The sequence below is a fragment of the Ursus arctos genome, chromosome X (assembly GCF_023065955.2).
Source record: "Ursus arctos isolate Adak ecotype North America chromosome X, UrsArc2.0, whole genome shotgun sequence".
Taxonomy (NCBI): domain Eukaryota; kingdom Metazoa; phylum Chordata; class Mammalia; order Carnivora; family Ursidae; genus Ursus; species Ursus arctos.
The window spans coordinates 107,576,661-107,595,890 of record NC_079873.1 but is presented as its reverse complement, the minus strand read 5'-3'; the positions used below and the strand labels follow the sequence as shown (position 1 = coordinate 107,595,890).

Below are 19,230 nucleotides of genomic sequence, written 5' to 3'. Positions count from 1 at the left end.
CAGCCTCCGCCAGGCACCGGTAAACTCATTTCGCCACATATTCATGACTTCTCAAATCAAGATTGGCCGTGACTGTTCTTGGGAAGACAGTTTTCTTGGCATATTTGGACTGCCCATGAACCTGTAGGGATTTCCTTCAGTCAGATGTAAAATGGTCGAGACGTGGAAGCCAAAGGAGGAGCAAAGTAGAGTAGCGAGGTACTGAACCTGAGGCCTCAATGCTTAGCAACTTAGGGGGCCTGCCTGGAGGAACAGGTTGGTCTATGGGTGACGACAGCAGGTACTCTTCAAAGCATGGACTCAGATTCATGATGGTACGGGTGATGGACCTTCAAGATGCTCTTTTTCTTCTCTCAGGTTTTCAACATGCCATTTCATAGACCACCATCGGTGGTCTTTTTCCCGTTTCTGTTGATGGTCTGGAATTTGTAAGAACATTTTCTGCTCTGTCACAGAGATAAGTGTCCTCTCATCCCAGAAGGAAACCTTCATCCAGTCCATGAACTTGGCTCCTGAATTCCTGTGGCTTTTGTGGGAGCTCTGTGAGTCTATGTTTATAGACCAGCAGCATGAAACGATGCCACCAGGAAGCTGTTCTTAAGAGTTTTGAATTAAGGGGTTAAGATCTTCACCTTACGGATTTAGGAGATCTCACTTGGGGTTAAATTATTGTTTACAGAGAAGAGAAACTGAGAATCTTGAAAATGCTAATTGGAAAGCTGATCATTACAAAATAGATGTTTGATGCCGCTAAAAACCTAGTAGCATCCTGATAAGGTGTCACACTTGCCTTTGGAGCACAGATTGTAAAACAAGGCAAAACACTTAGAAATCAACAAAATGTGTTGTATAGGTACCTACATGCAAGGCCAGATCATTTCAAGACTGGCGTGACCACAATGAATTTTTATTTCCAGTATGCCCTCAGCCCAGGGCCTTTTGGGTACCCAGCTAAATGCACACTAAGTATTGGTAATTGCATCGTTTAAGTCGGCGTATTGCTTTCGATTTTAAAAGTCCCCCTTCTTTATGATAATCCATTTGGATGAAGAATGCCCTTAAACTGATTCTAAAGATCGTCAAATAACACTTTATAGTGTAATATATATCGGTGAGTTTATTTATCTTGAGTTGGGAGCTTTTATAGATTCCAGCTATATGTCTTCGCCACAAATCTTATTTTTTGTGCTCATGGCATCAGTGAGAATAAATGGAAGTTGTGGAGTCTGTGAAGGCCACTGGAGGGGATTTCCCAATCTCCTAATATATCAGTGTCTCTTCGTGTCTGTTTCTGATGGGGTCCAACAGCAGGTCAACATCCTTAGGTAAAGAAAGTCTTCCTCAGAGTGAGCAGCAGTCATTGAAAGTAAATTAATGAAAGCCAGCAACTGCTGATCTCTTTGACAAGAAAGAATTCTTGCTGCCAACATTTAGAAACCACTAGAAGTGGTCTCCATTGGAAACCAGGTTTCGACTTTCTGCCCTGGGCTGCCAAAAGTATTGCAGTAGAAAATGCGAAAGTAAGTTGAACTTTGAATTATAATTTCAATGACTGTCTAGTGAAATGGATTCGTGCTCTGGCACTACACCTTTGAGGCTCTGGGTTGATTCGCGTAAGATAAAAATCTGTCTGGTCTGACAGTCGAAAAGGTCGCAGGCACACTTGATGTCTGGTGGTCTCAGCACATTCCCAAATCTTGATTAAAAAAGAAAGATTTAGGAACTATTGTGGGATTTTTCAAAATAATCTTTTCAAACAGAGCCATTTCTACATGTTTTGGCTTCAAGTTTGTTGACTTAGCCAAGTATAGATTATATTTTCACTCCCATTTAGCAATCACCTCTAACTCAATGAGAAGATCTCACAGGATTGAGGCACTTTGGCTTCGGGGCCAATATATTATTTTTAAAAATGGCATCTAATTGTCACTGTGGTCTCCCTGATAATAAAAATCAAACTGTTCACATTTTAAATGCTTCCACTGAAGCTCTAATGCATAGTGTCTGTCTGTTTCCATTTTGAAAGTATTTGCTGGAATGGCTTGACATTTTTACTTCTGTAGATCACGTGGGCTCTACACCTTTGAGATTGATAGCTCTTCATTTTAGATGGGAGACTTCTTTTCTTATATATAATCTGTTTTTTTTAAATTTTATTTATTTATTTTAAGTAATCTCTATACCCAGGGTGGGGCTCGAACTCACAATCCCGAGATCACAAGTCATATGCTCTTCTGGCTGAGCCAGCCAGGCGCCCCTAGATTGGAGACTTCTATTAACGAAAGATCAACTGATGAATACAAGTTGAAGTTTTGAAACTAATTTGCTTTGGACCACAGACTGATAGACTTGTCTTAACAGATTGGAGTCACTTTCGAGACTGGATTCTAGGCCAGCCCCTTTGTTTTATATCTGGAGAAACTGTGATTGGCCAGAGTGCTGCAGTTGCTACCTGTCCAAATGTGTTCTCATAGTCAAAGTTAAGGTCACGTCTCACTTCCTTGCCTGACTACCCCAGATCCGCAGATAGTTTTCCCTTCTGTGACTTCCTGTTATAAGTATTGCCAAAGCCATTCATCTGTCTTCTTTTATTTTTATTTTTTTAAAGATTTTATTTCTAAGTAATCTCTACTCCCAACGTGGGGCTTGAACTCACAACCCCGAGATCAAGCATCACAAGCTCCACCAACTGAGCCAGCCAGGTGCCCCACATCTGTCTTTCTTAAAAGCAGGATTGCCACAGAGTCTGGGATTTCTAGGATAGTCCTGGTGTGAAATAATCACTTTCATTCTTCCTGTATTAGATATTCTGGAAATTCGCATATTTGGTCACCCAAGCCATGCCACCCAAACCGGCTGTCATACTCACTCAAAGAAAAATCCTCCTGCCAGTGTGCCTGGTTCAAGGATCCGAAAATACGTGCTAACTAGCACTGTCCTTACCATTTTAGCACATGCTCCCTGTGGACAGTCTTTTATCATTGGCATTTTACTGAATTTCCCATAACGCCCAGTGCAGTGTCCTGTGCAGAGTGGGAATGCAATGTCTATTTTCCATTCAGGACGATTTTCTTAACGTGGACAGAGTTTTTCTAAACTCCCAAGTTTGGAAGATCTCCAACACACTGGTTCAGGAGTAAGTCTGGTTATCTCACTGAGTGTATTTTATTTGTATCAGTAATGTGTTGTAATTGTACGTGGAATTATAAACACCTGCCAGGTGTCTGTTTATCCTGCAGACTTTCACAGCTGAGAAGTAACCAATCCTGGGTTTTCATGCGGATGTGAGAGAAGCGAAGATCATTGGTGCCCTGTGTACGCTGTCCACGTTAATTGGCATAAAGCGCTGGGCTCCATAAACCATGGTCCACCATGCACCACTCCCTCTTTGGTCTTCGGTGTATGACGCAATGGGCTCAAGATGCACCACAGAGCGGGCCCACGCTTAATGCCGCAGACCCTTTCTTTATGACGCTGTGTCAAGGGTCTGTGTTTGCAGAGTGATTTTCTGGAAAAGTGCCATGCCCTTCCATGAGCCAAATGTTTCAGAGTGTCCCATAAATGCTGGGAAGATGGGGCCTTGGGGCCATCTCTCAAGCTAACTGGAGATACTAAGTAAGGCCCAGGGGAAGTTTAAGAAACAGGAACTTCTTGTATTTGTTCTATTGATTTTTCTGCCAACAAAAAAGTGTGACCAGTTGTGGTGTTTTCAAATAAAAGCCTCAGGAATAATGTCCAGTTTCCGAGAGCGGTCTCCTGGACACGCATGCAGGTGCATTTGGGGGAAGGCTGGATGGAGCTGGAGACAGGTCCCGGTGCCAGTTCACCTAACAAAGCAGGAAGGGTAAGGGCCAGGATTGCCAGTCATTATTTATAATCAAACAATGGGGTAATTTTACCAACTCTCTGTTCTCAAATATGAGACTATCTTCCTGGTAATCAAACTATTACTCTGACACAGTTTACTTATCAGGAGACCAATTTGCAATTGTGACCTGAAAATGGAGGCTGTCTTTCAATTCATTTGAATTGCAAACAGGGTAGACAACCTATAGCTACTGTGGCATATTTTTTAAAGCAAAATCAGGCACCTACATTGACCTCCTATTTACATTTCTTTGAGAAGAAAAAAAATCGCATAAAAGCTATCAAGAAACACATTTCACAGCAGGCAAATTAATTGGTTTTACAGTATTTGAATGGAGGGTTTGTCAAATAAAACATGCCGTGACAGTTAATAGTGTCATTTAGAGCCAGAAAATTATTGGCTTATTTGTTATTGGATAAAAGGAAGGCAAACATTTTGTATTAGGAAGTTTTAATGTGTTTAAAATCCTCATTAGGGATTAATGGACATGCTTGCTTAGCATAGCGCCTCATTAATTTGGGGCTAAACAGTTACTTCTGTGTTTCAATCTCAGTGTTGTTTCTTAACATTTTTTTTTTACTTCTCTTTAATTAGATCTTGCGTTTGAGTTTGGTCTCTACACCATTGGAGATGTAGAATTAATTAATGAGATTTATAAATCTAATGGAAGTGAGTTATTCTTAGCTATCGTTTCATTTTAGCGAGCAGCGAAGCCACATGTAAGTGGGCGCAGATCTAAGAGATTTCAGAAGTATAGAAAAAAATGTGAACTTCCCTGAATATATTTAGCAGTGTCACTTGGCATTAATAGATAAAGGTGTTTTAATTAGAGTTATAAATAATAGGGGAGCCGGCAAGGACTCAGTCCCCATGCGTGCGGCTTGTTCTTTGGGATCATGGCTGTTGGAGAAGAGCAACTGTAACTTTTTCTGTGGAACTGCGGTGTCATCCGCTGGCAATTAAGACGATCCTAAGTGCAGGGTTTAGAGAGTCAAGGAGGCGCCAGGTTCATTAGGGGTTAGTCTGAAAGTGGAGCCACTTATGAACTTATAAAGCCTGTTCCGCTTACATGGCTTTAGGGAAAATTTAGCTAGAAGAAAATCCAACTGAAATCTGGGTTTCTCGTTTTGAAGCAGACGTTTAAATCATTAGCTATGTATTTAGAAGAAAACTGAAGTGGCTCCTTTAGGGCGAGGGATTGTGAATGTCAAGGAAAGACCTTCATTTTCTACAAGTTTTTTAAGAACTATGAGCCAAAGATAGGTATTTAAAAGGTTCTTTTATAAATGGGGTTACAGCACTTAACTGAAGACCCCATAAGATGCCTGTGGCAATGTCTTCAGAAGCTACCAGAAAAACCTGAGCCCCTCCTTCAGTTTTTTCTGCCCCAACAAGGAAGTCCTTGTATATTTAGAAACCATAAATGCTTTTGAAGAACTTGTCAATCCTGGGTATATTAGAAAAGATTATCGTACTTTAAAATATTTCATGCTAATGATCACGTGATAAATGTTTGCTTAAATGCGAAATATTTAAATAATGTAAAACAGCTCATCTTTATACCATTTGGAAACTCGTCCCTTCCAGTGTTGTATAGGAATGATCTCTCTCAGGAGGCTGTGGGTTAATCGAGTTCTCTGCTTCCCTAGAGACAGAGTTGAATTCATTTAGCCCCCGAGAAGATCCTCAAGCCCTGTGGCCATATTTGGCCCTGGGCTTAATTTCCTCTGGCCTTCTGGGTAATATTATGGGCTTCACCACTGTGGGGTCCCAGAAAATCATTACCCCTGCTCCTGGGCTCTCTGCTTGTTTCTGGCAGAATGAAGCCTCTCACAGATTAGAGCAGTGGGAGAACTGTGAACTGTGGGTAATTAGCTAATCATTGTTGGAAAGGGCAGTACTAATAGTGGGGAGCAGAGTGTCATCTTCTAAATCACCGGAGCTACTTGGCCTCCAGCTCTCTCCTTTCCCCCTGCCTCCTCCTTCCTTTATCTCCATACTCGGGGTAGGCACAGAGTCTCCTGTGTTTCCCGCGTAGCTAGCTAGCTCTTTCTCTCTCTCCCTTCAACATCGCCAGAGAGTTCTGTTAGACTTCCCTAGCAAACCCATGTTCCTGTTCTCCAAGACAACTATTTCCCGCCTTTCCTTTCTCTTTGCATTTCCAATAAGCACCCCCCATTCTTAGCTGATGACCTTGCCGCCTACCGCAAGGAGCAGAATAGATACAATCAGACAAGTACCGCCACATCTTCCCGTCTTTAATTGCTCCAACCCAACTGCTTATGTATCTAGATACTCTGCCTTCCCTCCTCTTACAATGGAAGCAGCGTCCAGAAGTATCCATGCACCTATTTCAGGCCGTCCTCTCCAATTGTGTCCCGATGCGCTCTCTCCTTCTCAAGGACTTTGCTTTTATAACCATCCACTCTCTCTTTTGCAACACTTTCCCCCCTCCACCCATTGGTATATAAAATGCCTTAATATCATCCCTCTTAAAAAAACAAAGAAAAAACCTTGACCTGGCCGGCATCGCATCACAACTTCCTCTCCCCCGATTTGTCTGCTCCCTTTCACAGGAGAAATTGATTATTCACTCTCCCCTCCCATCCTCCCACTCCCTCCTCCACACATTCCAGTCAGCTTCCAGCTCACAGCGTGCCACTGAAACAGCTCTGACCAAGGTTGCCCATGACCTAGACCTTGCCAAACTCAACCGCCGAGTCTGCATCCTTATCTTACTTAATGGCCACTTTCTCTTTGAAGCGCTTTCTTCTCTACGTTTCTGGAACACTGTGCTACTTGATTTTCCTCCCGCCCCCCCCCCCAGCCCCTCCTAGGAATTCACGTTGGGCTTTGGAATACGTGGCACGTGATAGATCACATGCTATGCGGTAGGGAATGTGGACTCCTAGCAAGAGAGTCTGCAAATGGTCTTTTGTAAATGGTTTTCAGGTTCATGTTAGGACGACTAAGGTGGGAGACCAGTTTCACAGGTAAGGCGCACAGAATGTGTGCTGTGTGTTCTATGTGACTTGTTACGTAAGGGCTGCCTTCTTAATTATGTTGGTATTGATTGGTCTAAACATTAGTTTGCCTCTCCCATGCATTTAAAAAGCATCAGCAGGGAAAGAGAAAATGTATTTGGTATTTGATAGTCCATGGATAGGAGATAGAGAATAGAATGTCAAGAAGTCTACTGCTCCGTAGAATAAAATATATGTAACGTAACAGAATAAAATAGAAGATGAATAAAATTACAAAATCCAAAAGATACCCAAGAGATCATCTCACCTGGTAAGGGTCCAAGACAAAAGTTATTCTGTGGCAAAATGGGAACTATAAGAACAATGGTATGTGTGAGCGTGTTTGATGTTGGTATGTGTTTGCTGTCGTGTATTTTGAAGAACCTGTCACGTATTTGGAGATTGTACCCCTCCTACCTTTTAGATATTGTTTTCCTTGTGGCCTTTCGTGGCCAACGAAAAAGCTGGTTATCTTATGTAGATCTCTGATTTTTTTTGTGATGTTTATGCGAGGTACAAAACATTAGGAACTTGCCATATATTCCCCTGCCTTTGTCGTAGAGGCTGGAGAGCGATGAAGTGAATTGTCCCAAACCACACAGCTAATTAGTGGTGGAACTTGGACACGAAACTGTTTCCTGTCAGTATGTTTTTCTTTTGCTACTTTATAAGATCATAGTTAGCAGAAAGCGAGATGGCTGCCTTGCAGGGGTTTAGCTGCTGGAGACTATGAGAATTTGCTGTGATCGTGGAGCGGTTAGGAGTATATGGACACTCTAAAAACTCTAACATTTATTCTTTAAATGACCAAGTTCAAAAGTGAACTTGCTTCTCGGCAAGTCTTCTGGATGTGTGTAGATCATGCGTGTTGGCCTTGTTAACAGCAGCTGTTGACAGAGTTCAGAGGTTGCCTGACGTCACTCCAGTTTGTCCATCTGTAGTCTTACGGTTTCCTCTTTTACTAGAAGAAGTTACAGGCCTGCCCACAATTCAGCCATTAACGTGAATGGCAGTGCAGCAGTAGGAATTTAGTGGGGTCAAGATTTTAATTTTAAATGGTTCTTGGTTGCAGTGCCCTAGCACCCCAGACAGGATAGAAATGGGTATCCCGCAGGCCCTGAGGGCTCCGACGCATGCCTAGAAATCTCCAAAGGAAGGGACCGTGGCTAGAAGGCCTGTGGGTTATAGGACAGGCACCAAGAGCCAGCGGAAGTCTAAGAGCACAGGCAGGAAGGGGCAAGCGATGGAGGCCAGAGACTGGGAGGCTGGCAGAGAAAAGTAGGGTACACCTTAAGTGTGAGCAGCACGATTAAGGAATCTAGGCGTACAGCCTTGAGAATGTGTAAGCAGGGGTCTGGCCCTGGGGCACCTGGGCGGCAGACACAGTGGCAGCAGCCAGCATGACCTCACTGCCCAGCCCAGGTGACCAGAGGAATGAGGGGTGGGTGGCCAGGCACTTCCAGATAGGCTCTTGGTTTTTGAGGTCAATCTTTCTAGATGCCTTATTTTTCTTTAAGACTATAACCCTGCTCCCCATTTATAGCTCACTCTTCTATAGAAACTAGTTATTACACCAAATAAATGAACAGTGAGCTAATGGCTATTCAGAGCCCACTGAATTAAGTACTCTTCACTTGAAATTCCATCTGCCATTAGGTCCTCTCAGCTGATGATGGGCCTTTTCTGCATATGCATCCTGCCCTTGCCCATGCCTAATGTAATCAGGGACGAGATGTCCTCATAATGAAGCACAATGCCCGCCCCTCCCCCCCACCCCCCACTCCCCCTTGTCTCTCTGTTGTCTTACCCCCTCAAGTTCCCTCTCCAGCTTCCTTTGTCATCTTTAGGGAGAGCCACCAGATGGAGCAGCAGCCCGAGACTCCTTATACATTGGGCCCCTCAATAGGCTTTTATAATTAGTGACCTGCATGGGATGTCTTAGGGGCCAGTTTACAGGGGGGCCGAGCTGTCTCCTTAGTGGTCCCAAGTGTCAAGGTGCCGACGCCTTGCCACGCACCTTAGAGGCAACTTGGGAGAGAAGTCGGAGAGGGGGCCTATGCTGTACGTCTCTACCACGTAACTGTTCTAGGAGTGTATTTTGTATTCCCCTCCTATAGATAGGGAAACAGAGACGCAGAGAAGTTCAAGTATCTTGCCCCAGTTCACAAAGCAAATTAAGTATCAAAGCTGGGATTAAAATCCAAGTCGGTCCAGCTTCAAAGAGCATATTCTTTTACCTACCCCTTGATGCCCCCAGAAAATATAGTAAATTATCTCATTTATTTGCTCAAATAAATAAAATGTACTTGCACTCACTGCCTCTTTAGTTTTGATGCCATGGAAGATTCTAGACAAAGGGTCATTTTTTGTAGTTGGCCCGAAATGGCAAGTACATTAAATTCCTTTGATCTTCATGCTCTACTTTTCGTTTCTTCTTTTCTTAGAGGTAACAGTGACTACTAGCTTATTTTACATGGGGTATCTGGACCGTGTGACTCTCTTCAAAATGGGCCAGAAGCAGTATTTGAAAGTAAACTCCAAGTCTTTGGACACCCAGGCCTTTAGCTGTATTAAAAAGAAACTGGAAGATGAGCTGGTTGGCTGTACCACGTAACCGTTGTGAAATCTTTTTTGTTTTGATTAAAGTTCTATTACCTGAGGACTTCTGTCGGCAGCTTATGTAATATTAACTGTTCCTGTTTAATCATGGCCTCATGAATACCAACTAGAATAGGGACAGGTTAAGGTGAGGCAGGAAACAAGGGACTGGGTTTGTAGTTTTCCAAATTAGAGACGCAGGACTCCCTAGATGGGGTGGGGAGATAAAGGGATCCCCGGGCGCATGCAAATCAGAACTTCAGAGGCTGCTGCCCCTTGTTTTTACAAATGACCAGCCATGGGGATTAAAAATTTTAAAAAGCCGGCAAACTCATTTGGTAGTACAATATTATAACCTGACGTTTCATTCTATTAGTAATGCCGTGTCGGGGGAGCTCTGTGCCCAATAAATCAATCATGGGGATAAGTGTGGCAATTTGTTAATGAAAATACAAACGGAATTAGTTCAGAAGCTGCCGTGGCTGTCAGTCATGCATGTTGTTTGACTGGGCCGGTAGCATGGTATTTGGTGTTAGCGGCGTGTCACTCTGTGTCACTCGCATTTGTTAGGGAAACGCGAGCATTCGCCGGCAATTAGGCTTGTGATTTTTGAGTTTTGCTTCGCGAAGTCTTTGTCAAGGTGGAATATGCCTGGAATCGTGGGCTTTGATTGCCAGATATTGTGGGACAACCTCAGGGTGCTTTCAGGGGAAAAAAAAAAAGAATGACCCTTCTTTTCTCGCAGTCCCTTAATAATAATGTACTGACAGGCATGCACTGAGCTGCCCCCCCTCCCGGTTAACCATGTGATGATCATTATTCTTTTAATGTTTTACATTAATCTCCATGTTTTCTATTAGGCTAGCTGCTGCTTATGTCTCTCAATGCCACAATCAGGGTATTTTTGATATCTTGTATTACCCTAATCGCCAAGAAGTATGCTACAAACTGATTAATTCTAGAATGATTAAAACATCCTATGCAATTCATTTATTGTTGCTGCAGTTAATTGAATATTTGATGATTTAAAGGTACCCTCGTTATTTCCTAAGATATGTATTTATCACCAGCCAGATGATCTGTGCGTGGTCTCTCTGTGGCTACATGGGGTGGCAGCCGGCACTGTCACGTGCAGAGAGGGTAGGCACTTGTGAGGGCTCTCAGTCAACTCCCCACCTGCCCACCGTGTGTGTGCCTGCCTTGCCTGGCCCTCAGAGGACCGCATCCGTGCCCAGCCGGAGAGGGTCGTCCGGGGCCAGGCGGGAGAGCACAGGCTCCCCTGCGCGGCGTGCAGCCTGCTCTCTGCTCCAGGAGGAGGGGGCGGAGAGGGGGATGCAAAGGACGCCGCCGCTCTGAGTGGCTAACTTGCGCTTTGTGGACTATCTGAATGCTCAAGAGTGGATTGAAAGAGAGGAGAAGGTGGCTCGGGAATTAAGCAGCAGCTTGGCAACTCGGCGGGCAGCAGTTCTAATCCCAGTGTCACCACTAGTTCTCTTAGTCTCCTTTACCACCTGTCAGAGTGACTGCAGAAGTACTGCAAGAGGGGCGTGTGTGTGTGTGTGTGTGTGTGTGTGTGTGCATGCGCGCGTGTGTGTGTGTGTGTGTGTGTGAGAGAGAGAGAGAGAGAGAGAGTGGGGGGGAGTGCCACTGGGCAAAATTCTGGGGCTGAGCCCCCGCCTCAGTGCAGCTGTCTGCAGTGTGCAGAGTGACCCCCCGGCGTGCCGCTCCGCGGGGTGCTCAGAGACTGAAGTGGCCTCAGGTGGCTCCACCACTTCTCGGCCATGTCAGATCCCTGGCCTCTCACTCCCATGTGGAGTGAGGACTACAGTGGGGACCTCGGCGGCTGGGAGCTTCTGTCGGACATGGCTCTGTCCGAGAACCCGGTAGGTACCCTCTCCCCGCCAGCTAATCAGACCTCCTGTTCCGTATTGTCTGTTTCCCGTGTAAATGTTTGTCTTCCCAATTTGCGTGGAGTCTTGAAGCCAGAAATTATGTTGTCTTCAGTGTCTTCAAACCCTCCCCCTTGGCACCATCCTGAGCACAGTGTGAGCTCAATCAGGATTTGTTGTCTAAAGAAATAAATGGGAGAACTGATGAATAGGCGGTCGGGCGGTGAATACGATCCTATTACCCTTGTCACGACTACCTTACAATGTATGTCCCAGTGGGTCTCTAATTGTTTGTTTTGCCGTCCCATCTAGACATTTAACTCCGAGAGAAAGAGGCCAAGTCTCGTAGCTGTTTGTATCACCAACCCCCCACGCCTGACACTATTCTAGGCGCAGAGGAAATGCTCCACTGCTTAATTCAAAAGCACTCGCAGGGGGGAGAAATATTTGCCGCTCAAATGTAGTTGTGTTGCGGTGGAAACAGCTGTGGGGCAAGGCTAGACGAGTTTGCAGGACCAGTGACTCCATGCCAAGGCTGGATTCTGGGATTTTCTTAAAAAGAAAAACAACCTGAACACTCGGTGTGGACGCATACTTACTTGTCTGCCCTTGTCTGCAGTCCTTCCCCATCCTGAGTGCTAGCGACCCCAAGAAGTCATTATTAGATTTGCTGCAAAGCCCCAGAGTCGACAGCTCTTTCTATTTTGACAGCAGTTCCCCCATAAGGAAAATGGATATTTATAATACCAGGTGTAGGGATGATATTTGCAGTTGGCGAGAGTGAGTCAGGTCTTTCCTGGAAAAGACGAGAAGCCTCGACTTAGTAATAAAGCAGTGAGGAGAACAACAGGACAAGGGGTAATAACCTGGCTCATTGTGTGGGGCTTTGCAGGGTACAAAGCACATTCACATTACTTATTTCATTTGCTGCTCACAGAAACCCTGTGAGATTTGAAAGGAGCGGGTATTATTATGATGGCGATTTTATTTTATTCTACTTTATTTTACAGTTGGGAAAACTGGAACTCATAGGGGTAAAGTTACCAAGTCCTGTTCCCGAGTGGTAGGGCTGGAACTCCCACCCAGCTCCGTATAGACCCAGGGGCAAGCGTTCTTGCCGTGTCTGCATATTGCTGATATGTTTTTCTCTGTGGTTGAAAAATTAACATTGTTTTTCTGTGGGAACAAAAAGAGCAAAGACCTTTTTCTGGGAGTGGGACATACATTTTTAGCCCAGGAAGCCCACACGGATAGAATGCAACAATGATATTGAAGATTTAATTCTGCTATAATCATTTTGACCTTTGGAAAAGGTTATTTGTTAGAAGTTCAAGGATTGTCTTGGAAAATACAGTTGCTGCAGCATTGAGCAATGGAATGAGATTGTATCTACTGTTAAAACTAATCCGTTGAGTTCTAGTCCTGTGCTATGTGAGACCAGCATCTTCCAGTGTGTGTTCTGCAAACTCTCATTCTATGTGGAATGGTGGTAATTGTGGTTTGGGAAACAAAAATCAGAAAAACTAAAAAGCCAAGAATTCAGTGATCCAGAAAGTTGGGAATGTGTTGGAGTTAAACGGTTAGATAGGTGTCTCCGAGCCTTTAATGCACATAGTGGCTTTCCGTGCGGGGGGTGGATCGCGGTATTTCCCACGCTTATTTGGACAAGGAATCTTTCAGTTTGCACAGCTAGTGCCTGTGGGATGGTCTTGGGTAGCGCTTACCACAGTTTCAGTCCTACGTTGACTATGCGATTCCTCGTATCTACCTTCGTCTTGAGTCTACAAACTCCAAGAGTAAGGAAGCTGTGTCTCCTTTTGCTTTTCATTGTATTTGTGCATAGCACAAGGCTGGAGGCACAGTCACTGGCCCTCACAAAATTTGTTGAATGAATGAATGCTCTGTGCTGGGCCAAACCTTACCCCGTAGCTCCCTATTGGGAACCTGCATTTAAGGTCCTCTGGGAAGTTGTGCCTGGACCGCTTTTTCAGCCTTTCCTTCTACTGTTCTTTCTACCCAGTACTAGAATATTATTGTGCTGGGAAGGGTGACTGTATAATTTATCATCCAAACTGGGACATTTGTGATGGGGAGAGGAGACACTGTCAATAATTACTCTAGGATAACAGGTGTGAAGTGGGACCATACTGGATAATGGACGGCTCCTGCATTACGGGAGACTCTTGCTTAGCTCCCCTGCCCCACTAGAGATTTTAGGCTTCCAAAGCAGGGCCCTTTACATGAAGAAGTTACTGAAGAAATACAGGTTGAAATTAATGCCTGTACAGCAGTGACTTTAATGCTGAATTAAGATTTGCTGACGGTGGTAGCGTGTCTCTTTGCAGGTTGGAGCCATACTCTGTTTCCCATTTCCCCAGATGGAGTTATGCTCATCCTTCAGTCTATCAGAATAACTAGAGGCTTATTCCCTAATCGCCCCCGCGAGAGGTCTGGAATGTATAGTCTCTGTGGCCGTGCTGTCTTTACAGGACTGACCTTTCACCTTCCGAGGCAGTGAATTAAAGAGACCAAATGTTCTTCTTGCCAGAGCTGGCGGGAAGCGGAAGTGACAAATTGCAGTCCTGGAGAGGGGGAAGGTGTGAAGGAGAGAGGGATGTTGGGGGATGCCTGTAACTCACACAGGTGACGTCACACCCAGCAGACCTCTCTCCTCGCTTTGGTGTTCGGCTTCTGGCTTTCACTGATTGTAGAGCCCCTGGAGCATAGAGCCATGTGCCGGACCTGCAGTGAATCCTTGGGACATTTCTGCAAGTTGCTTGAATTTTGATTGATTAGGAAGATGTCATGCTGGGAAAGAAGGCTCACGGGATTCACTTTGTATGTTTGTGCGATTCTCTGTGCGTACCAAGGCCTGCCTGCCGTTTACACAGGACTTTGAGCCTTGGTGCTTTGGAGAAGAGTTGCAGGCATCTGGTTAGACTCCTTAATTTAAAAAGAACTTAATTCAATCATAGGTGTCCTATAGGCCTTGTCTTTTAAAAATCTGTGATTATGAACAATATATTAAACTCTGGCAGAAGGTTAAATGGGCCTTAAAGATGAGGAGGTCGAGCTCCTTCTTTGGATAGATGAGCAAAGTAAAGCCTGGGTGATGGGGCGGGGGGGGGGGGGGGGACAGCCCAGCCTCCCACAGAACATCAGTGACAGATTGTGTCACTCTCTTTCTGCACCTTGCACTGTGGTCTTCCTGCTTCATGAAAGCAAAATAAAATTGGCCACTAGCAGATACTTTCAGTTTTGTACTTAACAGGGGAAAAGCTCACATTGATAGCTATATTTCCTTTCTTTACAATTTTTTCCTACCGTGTAAAGTATTATACAACGAGCTTCTCTGAGAATAGCTAAATGGTGCTTAATTTTTGTTTGTTTATTTTATTTTAGGTAAGCCTTCCCAGTGATCCAAGCTGTGTTGAAGAAATCTTGCGGGTGAGTTTAAACCTTTATTTCTGTGCCTTTTAATAACGAAGCAATCTATCTGCTTAAGCTGTTTCAAGTAATTACTGTGCTGTTTCTGGGAGTATCCTGATGGGGAATCCTCGCATTCCACTTCAAGACCCTTCTGCTTACACCTCCTGGCTCGTTTCTCACCTGTCCTCTCCCCATCCCTGGCCAAACTCGTCTTGTCTCCCCAAGCTTCTGTTTCATTCTTGTGCCTTTTTGGGTCTTTCTTTTGAGACTCCCCACCTTCTTCAGGAAACTCTCCCTCTTCAAGCAGCCTACCCTAAATCTTGGGCTTTCTGCTCTCTGGGATCTCGAGTCTCAACTTCACTGCCGCCTCCCACACCAACGTGGGTGGAACAGGGTTGTGGGGGCTGCGGCCCATGATGAGGGGGCAAGATGTGGGAGGATGGAGGGCGGCGAGGCGGGGAGACCTGAGAGTGAAGGCAAGCTATAGCCCCTGTTCCTAATGGGAGGGAGTGTGTGCGTAAGAACGGCAGGGAGGCAGCACAGAGTTGCATCTTCCAGAGTAGACGCTTAAAGCAAACACAACGCCAGAGCCCAGCCAGGAAAATGGGTCTCCTGTCTCTGGCTGCTGGCATCATAAGGCAAGGCGACACAGTACGTGAAGAACGGGAGTCGTGGCACCAAGTCCCAGGGCCAGCTCTGCTGTTTGTCACTCTGTGATTTGGACAGAGAACTCCATCTTTCTGAATCTCCATTCCTTGTCTGTGAAACAGGATAATGATACCTGTCCTGATTCCCTTAGAAGCTGCCAAGGGGTCCAGATGCTTATTATTATGATAAATGATGATCAGTGTGGCCATGAGAAAGGCACGCAGGCTTGCTGCCCAGGGCCGAGGACAAGCAGTGTGCCACTGAGAAGTCGCACACCTCCTTGCACTTACCAAAGTGTGGAACTCACCCCCACTGCTGCCTGAGACTCCCCGTGGTGCCTGCCTTCCAGGCAGCCCGGGGTTCCAAGGGAAACTGTGACAGTGCAGCCCAAGGAATAATAAAGAGGAGAGAGCTGTTTATTGTCTGGTTGCCCTGACCACTGATTTCACCAGTTTTCAGCCCAGGAACGTTGTTGCTGCCTATTAAAGAGACGAGTCACATTAATTTGATCAGAGACGAGACCATCTGATTTGGGAGTATACTGGCTACTTAAAAAAAAAAAAGATTTATTTACTTTAGAGAGAGAGAACATGGGGGGGGAGGCACAGAGGGAGAGGGAGAATCTCAAGCAAACTCGTGCTGAGCATGGAGCCTGACACGGGGCTCAATCTCACAACCCTGAGATCATGACCTGAGCTGAAACCAAGAGTCAGACGCCCAACCGACTCAGCCATCCGGGCACCCCTATACTGGCTACTTCTGTGAGAGCTCAGGAACCCCTCTGTCATCTCTCCCGGGGTCCAGGGGTTGGGGTGGAGGGTGGGTGGTTGTTGAGAAATCCACCAGTGTGCTGCACCTGGGGACCACAGCTGCCTGCTCCTTCCATTGGACGGAGATGGTCAGATCAACCAGAGACACCAAATCCTTACTAGTGTGTTGGCTGCCTTCCTTAAAGGACGGGAACATGGCAAGAAGCCTCTTGCTCTCTTCCAAATGAAGTCAGTGGTCTTTTCTTAATTCCCAAAGGAATGTGGGACCCATTTCAAAATCAGCACCTAATTGGTCACAATTGGAATCTCTTCAAGAGCGGCCTGGTCCTGGGGCCTGTGGGGCTCCCACACTGCCCGAGCGAGGGGAGCCGGGTGAGCACCTGGCAGAGGCTGGGGGCCCCGGTCCGCTGGAGGAGCCACTTAAGGAAACAACAGAATGTCACTTAAACATGGAAAGAAAAGAAGCAGGTTGCCTTAATAAGCTCGTAAAAGATAGCACCCTTTGAGGAAGTAACAAAAGTCCTTCTGTTCTTGAAAGAGAATCGAGGGAAACGTCTTTTTTTTTCTTTGTTTTTTTTTTTGAAGGGCTATAGATTGTATAGAATTCTGGGTTTTTTTTCAACAGCACCATTAATGAGCGGGCTTTGCTTTAGTGAGGAATGACATGTTTCATTTCCCATGCTTAGAATGAAAGTAAGCATTCTGAAGTTTATGTCCTAAATTTTATGAGTAATTCTTAAATTTGTATAGCCCAAACAGGTTCATGGTCGTGTTTGCTCGAGGGCAGCCTTCTGTATGGCCGTACTCCCATCTGCCTCCTCCGGGGAGCGGGGGACCTTTTCCCTTCCTCTTTCTCTCCACCTCTCTCTGACACCGGGAGCACTTTTCAGACAAGCCAAGAGCGAGGGTGTAGCTGTGCGGAGGAAGGGGCTCTAGCCCAGGGGTAGGAAGTGCTGGGTCCGTCACTCTCTAGCTGTGTGGCTTCTCGATCTCTTCATGTAGCAAACAGGGGGTAATAACTCACCGTCCCACCCCACTACCCACCTGCAGGGAGAGAATCTTTAAAGCGTGCACACGATTTGCATGGCAAACATAGAGGTCGCCGTCTGTTTGCTCTCTCAACCTCCCCACCTCACTGATTCTCCCCCCCCCCCTTTTTGCCCTCCACAGCCCAGCAGGCTAAGCATGCAAACCCACTTCATCTCACTTTGGGACAGACTTCTTTTATTAACCAACTACAACACGACTGGCCTCTCCCCTCTCGCAGCCCCTCAGTCCCCAGGCAGTGGAAATACTTCTCTCTAATGCATTTTATTTTAGCCTCCTTTTCCAAAATGCTGTTCCAATTCAAACCAGTTGGCTTTCTTTGAAAGCACCTCTCACCATTTCTGTGATCGTGGCCTCAGCTCTCCTTCGGACTTCTCTTTCTTTGTGCTCCTGCGTCTTATACTGTCGTGTGGCCCACCTCCTCTGGTCTTCCAGGGTTGACCTGGCCTGATAGGGTGACCTTATTTTTCCACGGCACATGACTGCCTTTGAAAGCACTTGAACTCCTTTATCTTATTTTGATAATAGGAAACGTGGTGTAGTCCCTAATTATTTCAGGAAATTGAGGCCCGGAGAGGTTATAAATGACCTGTAGCGAGGGGGAAGCTAGTATGCGGCAGAAGCAGAAATGGAACCTGGTCTCCGTTTTGCCCTACAACAAACTGTCCACCGCCCTGTCACAAACCTATGGGGAGAATCTCTGGATTTCAAAATAAAAAATTGCCCCAGATGCTGGCTGACTTAGTTCTGACCGCTTTGAGCAGGTGTCAGGAATTAATCAATTCTTTCTTCCTACCATTCTTAATATGTCCAAATCTCCCCTCAAAGGAGAAAATAATAACAATGACACGTTACTGCCACTCATAAAAAATCGCAGCAGTGTACCACTTGCGCACACGTCACGTACCTCTTGCGATGACCCTAAAACTCTGTGAAACAGCCCCCACGCTAGCCGTTTGAATCCACTCTGATTTCCCCAGCTCCGGTCTCCTTTATGATGAACATTGTGATGGCATCAGCCCCCAATTCCTTTCAGCTGCCGTTACTTCCCTGAATCGTACAAATCCAATTACGCCAAAATAATTTCAAGTAGTTTTTCAAACAGGCCAGAAACCACCAGGCTACAGCGCCTCTCCTCCAACGGCCACAAAACAAGCTGTATAGATCCGCTCGTCTTCGCTACTTGTCAAGTACGTTGATGCCTATTCTACGTTTGACAAATCAGAAACAGAAAGGCAAGAGCGGGCCCGGCCCGCGGACCTGCCTCCGTCGGTATGCCATTTTCTCTTTCGACTCCAGCTACCCTCGAGTCCCAACAGAAATGAAAGCTAACGAGGACTCTGGTGGCCTGCTGCAGTTACAATTCATCCATCAGAGGAGGGACTCCGAAGCTGCTCCTATGTAAATCATATGGGCTGCAGCTTCTCTCCTGAGCTCTACGGGGCTTGGTGGGTCCTAGACTCATCACTTCTGGAAGAGTTAAGCCAAGGAGAGCTGCGTGCACTAAATGCCACTAGCCGAGAAGGGATGCTCAGTGATTATTTGCTTTGCAGTGGTATGATTTATTTGTTCCTTGCAAGAATTTACTTACAAATATCAACAAACTATCAATTAAGTCCTTTCTCGAGTTGAAAATGTAGATAGAGCGCTTCTCTTAGCCTTGACGCCGAACAGATTGTGTTTCCTAGCAAAGTACCTTCAGTAGTTGATAATTTCATAGTTTAACATCTGTAAGGGTAATTCACTGTTTATGGGGAATGCTGAATTTGCTAGCTAAGATTTAGGGAACTCGATTTGATAAACTGTATCATCTTACGGATCTCTCCCCACCATATGGATCAGGTTGGTAAACACCGACATGGGTCCCTCTTTCGCATTACGGCATGATCTGTGTTTACAGCATTCTAAATTATGGCAATTCCACGTATTAGGTCTGTGTTTAAGTGTACAGTTTTAGC

At 45.5% G+C, this 19,230-nt stretch overlaps 1 protein-coding gene across 3 annotated transcripts in view; it reads left to right on the top strand.

Moving 5' to 3' along the window:
- AFF2 (ALF transcription elongation factor 2) overlaps positions 1-19,230 on the top strand; it is a 446,211-nt gene that overhangs the window by 257,604 nt on the left and 169,377 nt on the right. For all 3 annotated transcript variants that reach the window (XM_026479777.4, XM_026479775.4, XM_026479776.4), the window contains exon 4: positions 14,781-14,825. In XM_026479777.4, the coding sequence (XP_026335562.1) occupies positions 14,781-14,825 (45 nt within the window). The remainder of the gene's footprint in view (positions 1-14,780; positions 14,826-19,230) is intronic.